This window comes from Lotus japonicus, chromosome 5, assembly GCF_012489685.1.
Source record: "Lotus japonicus ecotype B-129 chromosome 5, LjGifu_v1.2".
NCBI classification, from domain to species: domain Eukaryota; kingdom Viridiplantae; phylum Streptophyta; class Magnoliopsida; order Fabales; family Fabaceae; genus Lotus; species Lotus japonicus.
Window position 1 is genome coordinate 55554001 of NC_080045.1, and position 18631 is coordinate 55572631.

At 37.6% G+C, this 18631-nt stretch overlaps 3 protein-coding genes across 3 annotated transcripts; 1 reads left to right on the forward strand and 2 right to left on the reverse strand.

The window, feature by feature from the left end:
- Positions 1-2226: 2226 nt before the first annotated feature.
- Positions 2227-3776, forward strand: LOC130718325 (uncharacterized). The gene has a single exon (XM_057568904.1). The coding sequence runs from the start codon at positions 2886-2888 to the stop codon at positions 3516-3518; it is 633 nt and encodes a 210-aa protein (XP_057424887.1). The 5' UTR covers positions 2227-2885; the 3' UTR covers positions 3519-3776.
- A 6075-nt stretch (positions 3777-9851) lies between these two features.
- Positions 9852-14754, reverse strand: LOC130717227 (uncharacterized). The gene is made up of 13 exons (XM_057567379.1): positions 14436-14754; positions 14165-14302; positions 13633-13714; positions 13348-13424; positions 12613-12722; positions 12381-12477; positions 11858-11974; positions 11652-11743; positions 11152-11218; positions 10952-11030; positions 10792-10883; positions 10239-10382; positions 9852-10159 (listed from the first exon to the last, which is right to left on the reverse strand). The coding sequence occupies exons 1-13, from the start codon at positions 14652-14654 to the stop codon at positions 10019-10021; spliced, it is 1455 nt and encodes a 484-aa protein (XP_057423362.1). The 5' UTR covers positions 14655-14754; the 3' UTR covers positions 9852-10018.
- Positions 14755-17108: 2354 nt separating this feature from the next.
- LOC130717228 (F-box/kelch-repeat protein At3g23880-like) lies at positions 17109-18513 on the reverse strand. Its single transcript, XM_057567380.1, has one exon. The coding sequence runs from the start codon at positions 18472-18474 to the stop codon at positions 17287-17289; it is 1188 nt and encodes a 395-aa protein (XP_057423363.1). The 5' UTR covers positions 18475-18513; the 3' UTR covers positions 17109-17286.
- Between the last annotated feature and the right edge of the window lie 118 nt (positions 18514-18631).

Genomic DNA, 18631 nt, shown 5'->3' on the forward strand with positions numbered 1-18631 from the left:
CAAGTATACTTTAGAGAGATAATCACGTTCGAGTCTTAAATATTTACATTTTTATTATGGATTTAAAAGAAAATCAAATATACACAATATTTTTTGGTTTAACTCCCACCTCCACATAAGTCAAGGACTTGAATCCCCTTTGGGCTGGTAGAAATCTCAGCCAGTGGTTACCTTCCTCAAGGATCCTCCGACACTCCTATTTAGAGGTGGGCCTCTGTTGACATCCCCAGCATGCCACTGACGGCATGTTCGATCGTATGTAGGGACGGACGCACGTTGTGCGCCAAGGGGTCATATGCCCCCATGAAATTTTCTATAATACTACAACAATATAGTATGGTAATTGGATTAATACTATATGCCCCTAGAAGAATATTATATGCCCCCAGAGGATACTAAATGCCCCAAAAGATCACAACTCTCCCTAAAGTGACTTTTTAGTCTTGTATTACACTTTTGTTTTCATTCCCAATTGCAATAATATTTTGGTTCATTCTAATTCATTAGAACATAGCGAGTATAATTTTGTCATTTTTTATCACTACTTTCTCATATATATTTTTTTTTCACCGGAAAGATAAATTACACCAGTCAAAAATCGATTCCTGAATCTCTCCCTACCCAACTTACATGTCCCTAACTCCTACCACTTGAACTATCATACGGAGATCATATTAATAAAATTTGTAACTGAATTTTTTTTAATTACTAAGCGTGTTTTATTTATAATTAATTAAAATTATAAAGATGAAAAAATAGCATATACATCAAGCCACCTTTCTACTTCAACACAGTGGTTCGGGACTGAGAATTTTGTTATATTATTTTTGTGATATAATGAAAGGATCTTTCTCCATGTCATGTAAGGAATATTGCCCCCACGACTTGAAATTATTGGATTCGTCACTGGTAGTATGTAGGTGCTTTCTCTCGTTCTACCATCTTTTGTAACTAAAAAATATACACATTGTTTTCCACACTAATCAACATTGGAACTGTGAACCATCTTTTTAATGGGCGGGGGATTTGGCTCTTATAAATTGTGGAAGTCACTTTAGAAGGTGAAGTAAGTCATCACAACCTTTGCTTAATAAATAAGTGATTTTGATCATATTTTTGGACATGTACAACAAACTATGATGTTCTTTAAATCTTATTATCTCAATCATGGATTTCTTAATCAGGTGTTTTTTAGTACAACCTATGTTTCTATTTACAAGTCACATTTTTTTATAAATTTTTCACCAAATATAAGTCATTGTATAATATTTTTTTATAGGGAAATGTTTGTTGTTAGTAATGTTAGTAAATATTAATCCTCTTAAGAGTTCGAACCTTGTACCCTTCACCCTTCAAACCCACCTAACCCTTCAAATACTTAAAATGGACAGATAATAAGAAACAGGTGGAGTAATGAGATTTGAGAGAAATTAATTTAAGACTAAAATGATAATTGAACTAGCTAGAGAGAAATTCATTACATTGATCATCTTTTAAATAAGGGTAATCAATTTAATCAAGGATATTGTTATATGGACGCCTAATGAGTGAAACACTTACATTGAATAGTAAATATAATATATGATATGATAAGAATGTGTACGATCAAATAATGCATCTTGGGATGCATATTTTCTCTATATTTCAATCTTTCGGTCATACATATCACATATATTACAAATCTATATATCTTCTTTTCATATATATATGTCTAGTGGTCTACACCCAAAATATGTGCATCTATAGTGTAAATCAATATTTTATTTTTTCAAGATAACCCATGATTGACCGTCATGATCTAATCGATCGAGATTGGTGTAAATCAATCTCTGTTGAACATGATTGTCAAACAATCAATTATCCCAAAAGTTTAAGCTAATAAGTAATTAACGGACACATGAATAATTTTATATCATTATTTTTAACATGTCTCCTCACGCAAGAGTTTGTTTGAGCATACATGTTTGGACTTGAAACATAGAGAATCCACATATTCACACCTATTATGTGTTTTAGTTTGATTTTTTGAATTAGATGAACTGAGAGCGACAATTATTGAACTCCAGAGTCTAGACCACTTTAATACTATGTCAAACAACTAATTATCCTAAAAGTTTAAACTGATGGGTAAGTACAACATAAATATTTTTTTTTTATTATTATATTATTGGTGTTCTACACATAACAGAGAAATCGAATCCATTTTGTTTCTTCAGTTTCATTTCATTTCTTGCAAACCAATTTGTTTTTGTTTGTGTGTGTGTGTGACAGAGAGAGCCTTATTTTGGTGAATGAGAGAAGACTTGTTCAAACGATATAACCAGAAATTAACAAAACAACAGTTGCAAAGTCATCAAAGAAACAAATACCTTCCCTCCTTCCTTCTCTCTTCCACCCGAATCCTTCCCTGCCTCACACATTCCTTTCCTCTGTACTTACCATTCTCTCTTCCCTCCTCCTTCCTAAATTAGAATCATTCATTTCCTACTAACTATAACACCCAATATAAGGGGCTATTTTCCTCATTCAGAAAACCACCATGCCTCAAAAAGCCACACCTGACCCAAAACCTGGTTCATTTCACCATCACAACAACAACAACACTGTCTCTTACCTCACAACCTGCGCTGGCCATAACATAATGCTTCCTGAATTTTCTCATCAATATATAACCTTCTTTTGCTTCCTAAATTTCCCTCAACACTGTACCTCTCTCTTTTCTTCCATGCTCATAGCAGGAAGAAGCACCAAAGGTGATGACAAATCAATCAATCAATCAGTAACATGTTAAAACCTGAAATTCTTCCTTAAAATTCCCTCGTCCTCCTCGCTCAATCGCTCTCTTTCTCCATTGTTTCCAACCTTGTTGTTCCATTAATTATTCAATGGCTACAGAAAACTCCATCATCACCAACATTAGTACTCCAAAACCACAAACAACCCTGGACAATAACGAACCTGCAGCTAATAAAGCCAAGAACATTTTTAAGGTGGCGCTGTTCATGATGCGTTCGCAAAAATCGCGAGTGGTTCCGGTGGATGAGGAGTCCAAGAGCGTGTGGAGGAAGCTGGTGGGGTCTATGAGGCCGTTGCACCTGCAAAGCAACAATTCTCCACCGGCTCAACCCAAGAATAATAGCAACCGGAAGCTGAAGAAGATGGTCACCATGCCGTGTAAAAGTGTTGCTAATTATTCCCTCAGCGAGGATGGGTTGGAATATGCTGCATCTGATTTTACTAATTCCCCGTCTCCATTACATCGCCGTTACGCTTCGGCCATTGGGCTGAGTGAAATGGTGCCCGAGGACGAGGAGAATGAGAAGGAGGAATATAATGTTATTGTTGAGAATGAGAATGAGGAGGAGGAAAGTGATGAAGGCGATGGTAATGGTGATGACATGATTGATGCCAAAGCTGAGGATTTTATTGCTCAGTTTTACCAGCAAATGAGGTTGCAGAGGTTGGATGTGGTGGATAGTCGTTACAATGAGATAAGTCAGAGGTCATTAGGGTTATGATATGATCGACCCATCTGCAAATCCTGATCAGAGCTATGATTCACTCATATTTAACTATGCTACATGCATAGACAAAATCTTTCTTTTTAGTTTTTTGTTGTTTTTTTTCTTTGTAGAAATGCAGGACTCGAAACCTTCTAAGGATGATGAAGATTCTGCATTGGTTTTTGTGTTTCATTCTTTGTCACTCCAAACAAGTTATGCAATGTAATCATGAGTATGGAAATTATAATATTATCATAACATTTTTAGATGACATGTCATAATTTGAACGGTAGGTGAGAAAAGTACATAAAACAAAGATGGAGGATTCTTCGGTGAATAAAAAAATGAAGACATGCAAGTAAACATTGTCTATGATAACAATTTTTGCACGGAAAATATTTAATATCTCGACAAAAAGAAGATATGAGATCATACCTAAAAGTTTTATTAGATATTGTAAAGTATAGAAGTGTAATTACATTTGAGGAGTTTATAAGTCTCGCATTGGAATAATAAGCAAGGATTGTGGAGTTTATAAGTGGAACACATTGCCTTTTAAGGTTTTGTGGTGAATGCATGTGAATGGTATCTAAATCACTTATGATCTTAGTTTAATGTACATGGAAAATTCTCAACTCCCTTTTGAGCCATTTTTTTTTGAAAGATGACTAAATCACATTAAACTTGGACTGACATAGAGACCAAAAGGTTCGCAGAAACAAATGAGTTCGCTTCGGAAGGGACTTCCTCAATCCACACTAAACCGGCGAACGAGGAAGCCTTCCTAGCAAGTAAATCCGCCACCGTATTGCCAGAACGGCGAACAAAAGAAAGGTCTATTACATCAAAAGAACGGGAAAGAACAAAACAATCATTAATAATAGAAACTAAATAAGAAGCCCTATCGGGAGGCTTGCTCCATCGTTGAAACAGTTGCAAGCAATCTGTTTCAAAGCAAACACGACGGAACCCAAGCTGAATGGCTAAAACCATAGCCCACCGCAAAGCAGCAGCTTCCGCCAACAAAGGAGAAGAGGCCGCCAAAGGAAACTCAGCTGCTGATGCCAAAACTAAACCCTCATAATCCCTGGCCACGATACCTGCCCCTGTATCTGAAGCAGACCTGAAAGAAGTATCAGAATTAATTTTGGTCACCCGTCGCGAAGGTTGCTGCCAAGCTGCCACCATAGGAGGAGCAATACGTGCCTCCGTCCCACTTGCCGGCAACAACTGACCAAGGTCTTGCGCACGCTGCACCACCAAGGGGACCGAGAACACCTGCCCCTCAAAGACAACACGATTTCGAGCCTCCCATAAAGCATAGGAAGCTGCTTGCCAGAAATAGATGGCATCCTCCTCTGCTGAATCAATAAAGTAACTCAGAAATCAAAGGTGTTCTCGAACGGCACCAGGCCTCTGTAACTATCTCCGCACACTCATCCCCTTCTCTCAGCCATAACTCCTCAAATCTAAACATGTTTGACCGCTTAAGCTCCATGTGCCCCCTGTGAGATAGACAACTCAAAAGAATAGGGTTATGGTCAGAACGATGTTTAAAAAGATGAGAGAGTTTCAAAACAGGCCATAGAGCCTCCCACTCCTCATTTACAAGAGCATAATCAAGCCGTTCCTCAACCGAGTGAGGTTTACCCCTATTATTAGTCCAAGTATACCTGTAACCAGAAAAGCCAACATCATGAATATCACAATCAATACAGGCTTGATTTACTAAATGTAAATGACCCACATCGGGGATATCACCACCAAGCTTATCAGCTGGGGAAAGTATGTCATTAAAATCACCAATACACAACCAAGGCATGGAAGATGTGGGCTTTAAGCGCCGAACAAGCTCCCAGGTGCGAAACTTATTTGGTTCCTCTGGAAACCATACACCCCCATAACCTACATAACACTAGAGTGGCTGGGGTGAGTAACATAACAAAAAATATGATTAGGGGAGGCATTAACAACCTCAACTTGTACATCAGAGCCCCATAACAAACACAAACCTCCTCTTCTACCACGACCCACACAAGATACGGGGAAAATATTCGATAATCCTCCAATACCTCTATGGTGTAACATCTCAGGTTCAAATAACTTGGTTTCCGAAAGGAAAACCACATCGGGCGCTTCAGGATGGATGAGTCCTTGCAGGACTCGAACTGTCGGTCGGTTCCCAAGCCCACGACAGTTCCAAGCTAAAATCCTCATTGAGGTGGGCGGGACTGCACAGCAGTCTCCGCCAATCCCAATCCAAAGTCAGAATTTACCTTCTTCAGTGGAGGTAAGACCCCCGTGCTAGAGCTGCCAAACGCTGAAGAAGAACCACTTGGCTGCTTACGTTGCAATCCATGAAAGGAAAAACCATCATCATCACCACACTCTTGTGAACCCGTAGAGGCTGTAATAACCACTACCCTTGCCTCTTTTTTTTACCATTAATATCACCACCTGTTGCCAATAAACCTTTGTCTCCACTTGGTCCAGCCTTGGTATTGTCAATTGAAATTTGTTTTTCACTATCCACTTTCCTCGTATCATTGCTTTGTTCCACCGTAATGCCGATATTGTCCCCTTGGTTTCCAACACTTTCTTCTCGGTCACCTTCCTCATGCATGTTAACATCATTCTCATCACGCCTAGCATGCTCACGTTAACCCTTGTGATCCATTAGACTATAAGAGTCTCATATTTTCGTTGCGCCACTCTTAGATATGTGATGTATCAGAAACATAGAAAAGAATTAGAGGGTATGATGATGAAAAGGAATTTGTAGCTGCCCCATATATTTCGTTATTATAAGAACAATTGAACTTGGAAGATGAGGCAACCTTTTACATTAATATCTCGCGACCCGCAAATAGTTGTCGACAATAACACATAGTTTAAACTGTCACAAAACATTTTTTTTACTTCTCACTTTAAGACTATCTAAAACTGCCATAAAAAAATGAGTATCTAAAGACCAAACTTAATTCACCTATCAGCTCTAAAACATTATATTATCAATATGGTGTCCATGAAGGATAATTCAAGTGGTAAGAGCTAGAAACATAAAAGTTGGGTGGGATGAAGGGTCAGGGTTCGATCCCTGAAAGGAACTAACAACTAACATTTGCCTATAAAAAATATATATTATCAATATGGTAGACAACATATGTGAAAAAAGGGCGAAATCATTAAGAACTAATTGTCAGGGGCGGATAATCTTCATAAGAATTTGACCATATTAAGGAGACGGAAAATCCAAAACATGAGAACCTACACCAATGAGTCAATATCAAAAATCATAAAAAATCCAACACCACGTCTTAACGTAAAACTTTAAAGCATTGGATATTATCATCTTCATTACCTCACTCATTCTTAATCAATATAAGAGTTCAACTCATATTTCAATTATCAACACTCACAATTTGTGTGAGTTGATTGAGAGTTGCATTGTTCATATGTACAAGAATATTTCTGATTAATCAAGCCTTGTGGTAAAATCACCAAATCACCACTGCAGCTCAAGCTAACTGGACAAGTGATGCTCCACTCATACATCAACAACATGGCATAAATTAAAACTTGTTGTGCTTAACCCCACAATATTTCCAATCCAGTTTAGTCTACATGCTAGCTTTACAATAACAAAAGTAAGAAATGGGATCTTTGTGTAAGAAAATATCATGGGATCTGACAAGTGCAAATCTCATGACTGCCTCTTATTGATACAAGTAAACATCATCACAATAAAGCCCAATACAGAGCCCAGAAAACAACCCAAAATTTTTTTACTGGAACAAAACGGGTGGGCGGGCTAATACCCATGGACGATCCGAGAACAAGTCTGTTTGATCCATCGGATCCCATTTCGGAGCGTCGCCTTCACCTTTCCCTCCACCGCGTAAACCTTATACTTCGCGATCCTCTTCCTCCTCTTCGCCTGCGGGTCTCCAAAGCTCCACGGCTTCGCCGCCACCGTCGCCCCGCTGTGACTCGCCCTAGTCCCCTCTCCCGGAACCGTCCCCAGATCCACCGACCCGCCCCGACTCGGGTAGCTCTGGCTGAAACCGTAGCTTTTCCCGCTCACAATCTCAGCCCGCTGGCCACCACAGTACGAGACGTGACCCGACCCGTAACCGTACCCGTCCATTGACCCTCAGAAGAAGAGGAATGCGGTGGTTACTGGCGAGTAGTGATCTTTGTGATTTAGGGTTAGGGTTTCCAAGAACGATTTGAAAGTGTTTGTGAGTAGTGTATATAAATAAATGAGTGAATGTGCAATGTTTTTTAACTTGGTGAAGTGATCTCTGAGCTGGGAATCTGGGATGGTACTTTCCCTGATTAAATAAATAAAATACAGAACCTGTTATTTTTTAAAAAATTATTGAAACTTGAAAGTTTTCAGTGTTTGAGACAAAATAATCAATTTTGTAATGTTGCACATTATATAATTTGTCAAAAGGCATTGTGTTTCCAACTTATGATACTCCAAAGTTTGTCCATTTTGATTACTGTATACTAATGTCAAAGTTATCATTAAGATATGGGGAAAGCTGTAGATGATTGGAAGTGAGGTAGGCCAAGTTTTGAGTGGCCAGCCAGAGAAGTTCTGGAAAGTGGAAGAATGATAATGAGATGCAATGATAAGTTCAGATGGAGATTTGGAGGGGAAGGACTAAGGAGACAGGACAACTTAAACCTTCTCATTGCTCAATATTTTATGATGAATGAATATTAATTTCTTTGTACTACTTTGTAAGCAAACAAAATTTTCAATAAAACTCTCAGAATGGTTGTATTCAATGATTCAATTAATTTAAAATACTTAAATTTAGGTATATGATTACCCTCGTTTAGTAAATTGAGAGTGAATTAATTAAAATAACCAAACAATTTGATAGAAGCTAGACCAATCAGCTGCTGGGGAAACTATTCTGAAGACTCACTAAACTCACTTTACTAACGGATGAAAAATCTCTGAAGTTTTGGCTCCAGCCTCATCAAACTCAATCATGATGGTAAGAAAAATGGTCTCAAACATGCCCAAGAGACAATGAGTGGAAATGCCACCATGGGATATAGGGACTAGTCTACACTAAAAAAAAAAATCGGTCAGAGGAGTGAAAATTTAAACACCAAGTTTTGTCTGAAACTACCTTTGACTATACAAAACTCTGAGAAAAGTGACTACAAGCAATCAGTAAATACAATGAGTCAAAATCCCACCATGAGATGTTTCTTAGACATCAAAATGAATATGTAGATCATATGTTATAAGGGAACGGTCTCCTTATACGAGAATTATATGAATAAATCATGATTGTGGGTTCTAATCATGAAATGTCATTATTTTCTCTTCTATAATTTTGACATATAAATAAATGGATTCATTTGTAGTAAACGTAATAGATATTATACTAAACCATATCCGACAGCTACTACAAGAACAATACATAAGATCATAATTTTTTTCAGGCTAGTTAGTTATCTGTATTTTCGGCAGCCACTGAGACCTTGCTGAGCCTGCTGGGTGATGATGTCTTGGAATCATTGCCTCTACCTTTTCGGCTTCCACCGCCTAGAAAACCACTAGAACCGTAAACTGCTCTGCGTGCTAGTGCTTTCCCGAAGTGATAGTTCTCAAAATGTTTGGTGCTCGGTGATGCTTGAACAGAATCGTCCTGGGTGCTGAAACAGGTATCTGAAGTGCTGAAACAGGTATCTGAAGTCTCAGCATTGCCTTTCTCAGTAGCCATTGTTTGCTGAATAGTGCAGGACAGGAAATGGAACTTTGTGGAGGAAAGCAGATAGATGACATTACCTTATATAGTTCGATAAAAGTAGAATCTAGAGAAAGAAAAAATTATTGGGGCAGATTAACTATTTCTTGATTGAGTTTACCTTTGAGAATGACAAGGGCAGGGTTAAAGATGCCAAAAGACCCAAAGGAACAGAGAGAAGCTCTTTACTACTTGTAAGACTCTTTTATATCTTGTCTTCCATTAGAAGAAACCAAATATACCATAGCAGGTTCTCATCAAATATGAACATGTTTATTATATCCGGAAAGTTCTCAGACATGTTAATTCTGTAGAGAACAAAGTAGCAGACAAGATTGAATTGCTTTCCTTTGCTTCTTTTTCTTTAGCCCTGTTATAATTGTTGTTATTTATTTTATAGAACGGAGAAGTTGTGTTTGTGGTAATCAAAAGTGGAAATGCTTCTTCTTAATGCACTAACCTTCACCTCTACCTCTTCCACTTTTGTAGGCATAAATGCTGAATTTGTTCGCCTTATGATTGTAATGTCACATATAGTGGAAATGCCTATGAGATATTCTGAAGGTAAAGCTGAGAAAAACAACTTTGGCAGGCTTTAGGAGAATCAACAAAGGTAACCAACAAGATGTGTATTTGTTAAAAAAGTATTGCTGGTTTCTAAAGGAAGATATCTATTATCTACAACGAGGAACATCGTAGATGTACAGCCTATGGTCTCTTGCATGATTATGTCATCTGTTACATTTTTATATATATCCCTTTCTTGTGAAGGAAACCAGCAAAAAGACACCAGAATAAAATCCCAACTATTACAAAGGCCAGTGTACCCCACTTTTCAGAATGAAATACGTTCTGTAGTAAAGTTTCACTGGCATCAACCTGCAAATTAAATTACCAATTTTAACAATCAAGTATAATGAAAGAGGAGACAAACAAAACCGTTGGAAATGAACATTACCAAGTTATTTTCAGGAGAATGCCAATAGAAACCCTGGATAACTAACGGGAATATATCACAAGCAGCCAATGCGTATACAATAAGAGCATTCATTCCCATCCATTGTAGTAAAGCTGTAGGCTTTCTAAAATGTCCTATGTCAACCTGCAAGAAAATAAGTTCTAGTGATGTTGTTAGGCTTTTAATCTTTCATCTACAAAAATATGGGATATGCATCATTTAAATAAAATCAGAAGAGAAAGAAAATTATTTTTCTTGGTTAGCTTATATATTGAGATTAAAATGTCACTATTTGTTTTTTGGCTGTGATGGAGAGGTGTTCAGTGAGACAACAAAGCAATACTTTCCTCTCAACAATTGATGGCTGGCTATGGTGATCCCAAATTATGGCTTTCCACTCTCATGAGAATCACACAAGGAGCTTATGTATATCCTTCCTTGAGGACCAGGTAATCAACCACTTGAGTAACCACTCTCATGCCTATCTGCTAATTATCTCTTTTTCTCCTTGGCATATAAATTACCTCTATTTATGACACGCAGATGAACTTACAATGTAATAGATAGCAGTCAAGACCAAGCCTGATGCTCCTGCAGTGACGCACATGTAGCTTAATGTGTACAGAGCTTTTGATAAAGGAATTCCTGAAAAACTTTACAGTTGTTAGTTGAAGAATAGAATGTACCTCAACAAATTTAAAATTAGATAGTACCTAAAATCTCCAGAACATATCCAATCAGCAATAGAAAGAAGGAAAACACAGACCAAAGAAGTATCCTCTGCTTGTGACCCTGAATGGAGAAGACAATAGTTAACACACACACAAGACAAACTTTACATCTTCTACCTTTATATCATGAGAAAGGCATTAATCTTGGATTCTTATACATTGTAAAAGCATCATATCCGAACCTGAAAAATTACAAGTATGTGCCCAAATTGCAGTCCCATGAAACATGTAATGGCAGCCATCAGTGAACTAGAAGATTTAATAAAGTAAGTTAGCAACCAATCAAAGTGCATTAATAAAATTTAAATACCGTCAAAATCAGTTAAACTTGATGGACTAGCTCAATAATCAATAAAAAGTATGGGATGGCTGACTGAAGCTAAATCTGGGCTAGTCTGGGCCCAGTATGGATATAAACCGGCCCAAAGAAAATTCTAGATGACCCAACCAAGCCAAAGATGACAGTCCAACTTTCCCAAAATCACTAAAATTTCAGTGTTAATCAAATGAAGATAGTTAATTGAATAATTTATCATGAATCAGGTTGTCTATAGTGCAGTGAAAAGAAATGAACATGCCATAAACCAAGTACACATCACATTATAACATGTACCATAGCTTTTCATGCCACTATAATAATTACAAAAGAAAAGATAAAAGGAGAGCAGGAACTATGTTTAACCTCAATATACCCTCTGGGTCAAATGGTGCAAGACACCATCCAGGTGAATCTGGAGGCAAGGGTCCATAATCAGGTGAATTAACACTGCACTCCTGAAAATGAAAAGGAGGTCAAGACTCAAGAATGAGATTATTTAATGGATAAAACAAAAGAAGTTTAAGGAGGCAGTAGATTCAAGACAGAAAATACGTCAGAGGGTAAATAACCTTTGTTCTTCTATACACAGGACGCTGGTATATATGATTTTCACCAAGAATTAATCTATCAATAAATCCCACAGCATTACAAGGAGGTTCAAGACTGCCCCTCACTCCACAATGAACCTGGAGAAAAATATTGCATGTCGATTTATTCTCCATAAGAAAAGAAAATGCAAAACAACTAAAGGCTTTTCATACCACTAGGAGGGGAGAGCCATGGAAATGAAAATAGAAATACAAAATTAAATATAATAATCAGAGTTAACCCAGACCTTAGGACTCGAGCCTAGGCCTAACTCTACCTGAAAAGCTAGCTTAGGGATGAGGATTACCCTACTCTTTATACTGCAATGTGAATTTTGCAAGTGGCCCATCTATGGGTGACTCAATACAATACAAATCTTAGATGGGTCTAATACCATCTTAGAACTTGGGTGCACAAGCAAGCATAAGTTAAAATCAGCCAAAAAAATTCATAATATGTGTTTTAGCATCCAGTAGCACAGAATGACAAACCATGTCAACTCACATTTCGAAGAAAGTTAGAATGTTCGAACTTCCAATCTGGAATATAGAGGGCATAGAGCAAGCAAAGGTACACTGAGCAAAGTAAGATAGAAAACATCCTGGACAAAGAAACAAGCAATTAGCACGAAGGAATATCACAAGGCAAGCAAAAGTGGTATTCACAGAAGTTGAATCCTGACACCGAGATGGAGGAAGCCCCTTGTAATCTTTAATCACCAGAAAAGTAAACTAACCACTGAATGGAGTATTTCCTCGCATAAGCTGCTGGTGAGTCAACCAAAATATTATTGTTCACTAGCCAAATCTCTGATGTAGACGCAAAGAAATACCCAATAGCTATCCTCTGCATATTACAAGGAAAATATGTATCTAATTGAAAACAAATTTATCAAAATAACGCAAAACAAAATTGATTATTTTCAAAATTGTGGCCATTTTCTCAGTTGTAATTCCTATGCCCTACCCATAACAGAGCAACCAAACAATGACTAAATGACTCTTCTACCAACTGTAAACCTGCAACCATCTACCATCCTTAAGTTATACTAACTTCATAGAGTTGTTTCAAAAAACAAAACAAAAAAAACTTAATAGAGAGAATTTTTTTAATTTACTTCCTCAATACAATAAAACGGGCATCAAAATTAACATGTCAAAGAAGCAGTATTATAAAGATACTTGGTGCATTTTCTCATTAGCTATTTCAAATAAGTAATTTCAGAAAGCATCATTCAATATGAAACTGTTAATTTACCAGTGGCAAAAAGTAAATCACCAACAAAATAACATGTACGGCAATAATATCGAATGTATACTGAATTAGAAATAACCAAAACCAACCTGTCGTTTTCTGCTAGGGGGTTGGTTACATAGACTAAACAACGCTATATCGCCATAATTAGAAACACTCCCAAAAAAAACCTTACTAAGTTAGACAGTAATGACAACTACTCTATGGTTACAGATACCTGAAGTACACCAAGCCAGCGTATCTTGCTTAAATCAACTCCATAAGTTAAATGGCCGCGCCCATGGAAATAGCCACCTATGGATAAGTTTCATAAAGAAACATTAAAGCAATTGCTATCAAGCCAGCACACAAAGCATACTGCAAGTAAACGGATACAAAACATGGATTGAATTTCTATGGAATATGGATAAGAAGAAGTGCAAAAGAATACATAACTTTTCCTGACAAGTTTCAACTGCTTGCTAAGGTAATGAAATGGAAGCAAAGCAGAAGAAGAACATACCTTGTAGCAACAGCCCCAAAAGGAAAAGCTTAATTGTCCTTGATATGACTTTCTTTGTGGCATTTGGTTTGCTAGAGACTTTCTGAAAGGCTACCCAAGAATTAGAACAATGTTCAAAATTTTAGCTCTTTTATTATTTGTATTTATAATTCAGGCTCATTAACAGCACGCAATAGCGTAGCGCCCTGGGGGTTCACCGCTATTTGCCGCAATAGCGCTCGAAATAACGTTTTTTGGGCTTGCTGCTACGCTACACTATTCACCATTAACAACCCTGATTTATATATAAGAAAGCCACCAGCACCGTACAAAAATCCAAAGGAGAAATGTTGCATCCTCCTAACCAATAAACATCTTCCTATTATACAGAAAATATTAAATTCAAAAGTAAATACATTTAATACCTTGAAAATAAAAATAAATAATTTCTTCATTTAGTAATTAAGAGGAACATGTAGAAGTATTTAGAATCATTCAATCCAAATGGTAGCTTGGAAAAAAGGCGGGAAGGTAGGTCTGGTAGATTGAATACCTTGAATACCAGAGCGATTGAAACGCCAACCCCAAAGAGGAAAAACGGCATCACAAAATCAGCAAGCGTGAGCCCAAACCATGGAGAATGATTCAAAGATGGAAAAGCTCTTCCCACATTATCAACTAAAATCATCAACTGCATCACAATTTGAAGGAGCAACCCAATTTCCAGTTAGCTTGACAAGGTCAGCAAAATCACAAGATGGTTATGCAGCTAATTGACAGTAAAATTGAAGCAATTGTGAAGATTTTGAAGATTGGGGACGAACCGCAACGGTTAAGCCGCGGAAGACATCGAGAGAAGCGAGGCGTTGACTGGGAACGGAAAGAGAGGGTGAAGGTTTATGATCGGGTGGTAAAGGAACGATGGTGTCTTCGTTTTGATGAAGAATGAGAATTGAGGAATCATGATCATGAACAAGAAGGGGTGTTCTTCTTCCTCTTTCTTCTTCCGCAGCGTGATCTTCTTCACCTCTTTGGCTTGACATTTCCTCACAGTATCAACTTCGCCGTTCGCCGCCGTCGATAAGGCTATTTTAGTATTTTTCTTCACTTTGCCGGAGCTCCTTCTTTTGGGCTAAGCCCATATTTTAGTTAGCTCATGTAGAAATCAGAATTTAGTTTGACCAAAACAAAAAATACTGCTTTTGACCGAAAACTATATATATATATATATATATATATATATATTGGTAGCGTAAACACCCGACTAGGTTTTCATTTGTAGTAAATTTTAGTTGAGCTCTACGAACTTATATCACATACAATGGATTAATAACACGATTTTGGAATTGTATTCAAATTGCTATGACATACCTAGTTCATGTGGTAGTTGTTATAATGCAACACCAGTAGAGGATCCTAGATCCTAGGATCGAATGCTGGTATCAACAACCTTTTTTCAAATAGTTGTGGGAGATTTTCCCCAAGAAATTGAGGCGTTAATTGCAGTTGTTCTAGGGTCGAATGGGCATGCTTTTGAGGACGTAATTTCACACCAGATGGTCTCTATACAATTGCTTTTGCTTATGCTTAGCTGAGTCAGTATTCAAGAGTTCCTGTTGATCACCCGTTCTGGAGTAGTATGTGAAAGCTTCAAATTCCAGAGAATTATAAGTTCTTATTTTTATTTTTTGAAACTTGTAAGTTCTTATTTGGCTAGCCTTGCATCGAGCCTTACCCTCCAATTTGCATTGTTCCCATTGTGGCATTGCGGCTTCTCCAACTTGTACCTGTTGCTCCCATTCAACTTAGGACATTCTCAATTGCTTGCGAGATTGCCCTCACTCCAAGGAGGTTTGGATTAGGTATGGATGTAACCTCTTTCCATTTTCTTCATTCTGAATTGTTGTATGAAATCATGAATAATTTTAATGCAATTAGGTTCTTTCATCATTTATGGTGGATATGGAGATGGAAGAATAACATGTTGATGAGTTCTGAAATTTGGCCTCTTGATTTTGCCCAGCGCAATATTTTGAATAACATTTTTGTTTAGAGTCTTGTTGGGGATGTTCACTTACCAATTCAGAACCATGGAGGTTGATTGCACCCATGGCTGGATGGTTTAAACTAAACACTAATGGCAGTTATAATAGGAGAGATTCAACAATGGGTTGTAGGGGGTTGATTCGAGACTACAACAGAGCTTGGATTATTGGTTTTGCTAGCTTCGAAAGTACATGAGATGTTTATTTAGCTAAGTTGATGGTCGTGATCCGGGGTCTCGTGTAGACTTGGTGTGTGCTGCTCGGAAACTTATTTGTGAGTTTGATTGTTTGGACGTCGTCAATGGCCTCAACCGAAATGGTCCTCTCAATCTTCACTCATGTGCAGCGAATATGGATGAAGCGAGAATCATGATGCCTACACACTTGGTCACCTAAACTGACACTCAAAATCAACTCTCCTTGTTCAGACAAAATCAAGTTACACTTGGTTCATGCTGCCTATATCATGCTGATTGTATGGTTCATTTGATTTGACTCTGCAAACTCGCCATTATCAGTGATTTATGAACTTGAATCACAAGACAATAGTTATTGTTAAGTCTGAACTTCCAGCATATTTCCTAGTAGAAACCTAACATATCCTTGGTCTAAGTGAAAAGAATTGGAGATATATCTTTTAAGATTTAGAAAGAAGGATAACTAACAACAGCAATAGAGAAGTTTTGAGCAAAGAATGTCCTAACAGCCTGACACATACTTCTAAAAATCTACTCCCAACTGAATGGTTGTTTACATCTAATACATATACTTCATAAGATTGATTCATCAATTTGTATCAATGTATAATAGTAAACCAGCAAGAGATTCTAAAGAAAAGAAACTTAAATCTCATATTCTAGTCCTGCACTAGACAGGAGTATAGAAGCAGCAGGCATAGAATTGCCAAACTCGACCAAAGTGACTGACCAAAAGTCGGAAGTAATGAAATGGTGCTAAGGGTGAGGATAAATAACTACAATAAGTAACTTCGATATCTTCTGCTTCATCATATCATAACAAGTTGTAACAAAATCCAAAGTAAAAATGATCAATGACTTCCACTTTCAAGTAAGATTTGCTGAGAAGATAAATAAGTCAAGATTTTAGTGTATGACAATAGATAAAGTAGACAACATTACTAGTTACTAGTTGTATAACTTGATCCATCACTCGTCATTAATCAATTGTTGAAATCTAACATTAATATGTGCACTAGTTGACTCTCCAACAATTTTCCGTTTCTCAGTACTATATACAGACAATAAACAACTTATCTCTAGGATCTTCAACAATTTAATCACAATCAGAGGTTACATTAAACTTATTGAACAGAATTTTAAAAATACTCAAATTTTTAGTTTTCCTTACCTGACCATCCAGTTCTATAACTTCCTGAAGACCAAGCCAATAATACAATATGCAAGAAGGAATCAAATCAAATGAAATCAAACATAAAATCAACACAACTTGATCCATCCTTAGATTTTGATCATCAGAGTATCAGACCATTAGGAATAGATAATAATCCAAAACAAGTCTACATGGATTGACAATGATTTGAAATGACCTACATAATTTAACATTCTACAAGTCTGATGAAGGCGATAATCAAAACATGATAGAAAAATCTTCAACAAGGTGAAATTAAGCTTTCGAGGTAATACTTGACATTGCAGCCAAAGGATATATTGTTCGGAAATTCTATACGCTGTAAACTATTATCTCTCCGGTTGTATAGAATTGCTTGGGACTGATCTAAATATGACACCATCAGGATATCATCATTTTCAGACATGCACAATACATTCATCCCAAGATGAAAATTCGGGTAACCAGAAGTGTCAAGATAATCATAACTAACGTTCACCAAACGAGTCCAGGATCCCCCAACTCCAAACTCGTTCATTCGCCAAATAACAAAATGAGTCTGCTCATAATCATCAGAAAGACACAAGAAACCCCTTAAAACCCCAAGAAGTGGCTCAGTACCGATGTGATCACCAGGCATAGCCAACCGCGTGTACGTCTCCTTCCCTAAATCAAGTGAAACTATATGGAACTGGACACTTCCCCATTCATCACAAGCAACCCAATTAAGACTACCACTAAAGTAAACTCCATCTTGTGGCCCTTGTCCTAGATTAGGAAATGAAGGCAAAGGTTGAATGCATCTCCAACTACTGTCACTCAAACTGTAAACATGCACAGAGTTTCTTGCAAAACACATCACCACCTTGTATGTATCAGTTAAACAATCATAACCAAACCCAAAATTACTACACTTATAGATGGTCCCTGCAAGAAGTAACGGTGGGGGGTTTGGAGAAACTGTTCTCGTAGCGGGGTTCCATATATGAATAGACAATTCTCCTTTGGTGAAACTAACCAAAGAGATCAAACCATTGCAGGAACCAAAGACACGGCACTTGTCCTTCAAATCGAAGAGAGAACCCTGTGCAGGTAAATTGGGAGAAGGGTTTTGGATGAGAGAACTTACAGAGCAAGATGAGGCGTGTTTTCGATTGGAATCGTCGGGTTTGCAGGAGAACAGTAACTGGAGGTGGGTGAAGTCGGTGTTGTAAGGGGATGATCGGCGGAGGTGGAGCTTGGCGAATTGGGGATCTGAGATGAGGGAATTCCAGGATTTGCAGACGGATTTGAATTGGATGAGAGGCTTTACGGGAAGCAGTGAGAGGATTTCTAAGATGAGTTCGTGAGGGAGAACAGGTGATGGTGGTGGTGGTGGTGGTGGTGGTGGTGGCGGCGAAGGAGCAACGATGTGCTCCAGGTGTTGTCGCATGTTGTTGCAGGGTCGCATGTTTCCTTTCGTTTGGTCCAAATCCAAGGGAGTTCATTTTATAGTGTTCAATTTCACACCCTAACCGGGTTCTATCCATTTTATATGTTTTAAAAAGCTTATTCATTTTATTAAACGGAAACCAATTTGGAAATTCAGATTTCTAATTTGGTTTCAA

Coding starts and splice junctions, on each gene's coding strand:
- LOC130717228 (XM_057567380.1), bottom strand. CDS start 18,474: ATGCGACCCTGCAACAACATGCGACAACACCTGGAGCACATCGTTGCT.
- LOC130718325 (XM_057568904.1), top strand. CDS start 2,886: ATGGCTACAGAAAACTCCATCATCACCAACATTAGTACTCCAAAACCA.
- LOC130717227 (XM_057567379.1), bottom strand. CDS start 14,654: ATGTCAAGCCAAAGAGGTGAAGAAGATCACGCTGCGGAAGAAGAAAGA. Junction 12,478..12,612: donor AGGAAATACTCCATTCAGTG/GTTAGTTTACTT, acceptor TTCTTTGTCCAG/GATGTTTTCTATCTTACTTT. Junction 11,219..11,651: donor GACCCAGAGGGTATATTGAG/GTTAAACATAGT, acceptor TAAATCTTCTAG/TTCACTGATGGCTGCCATTA.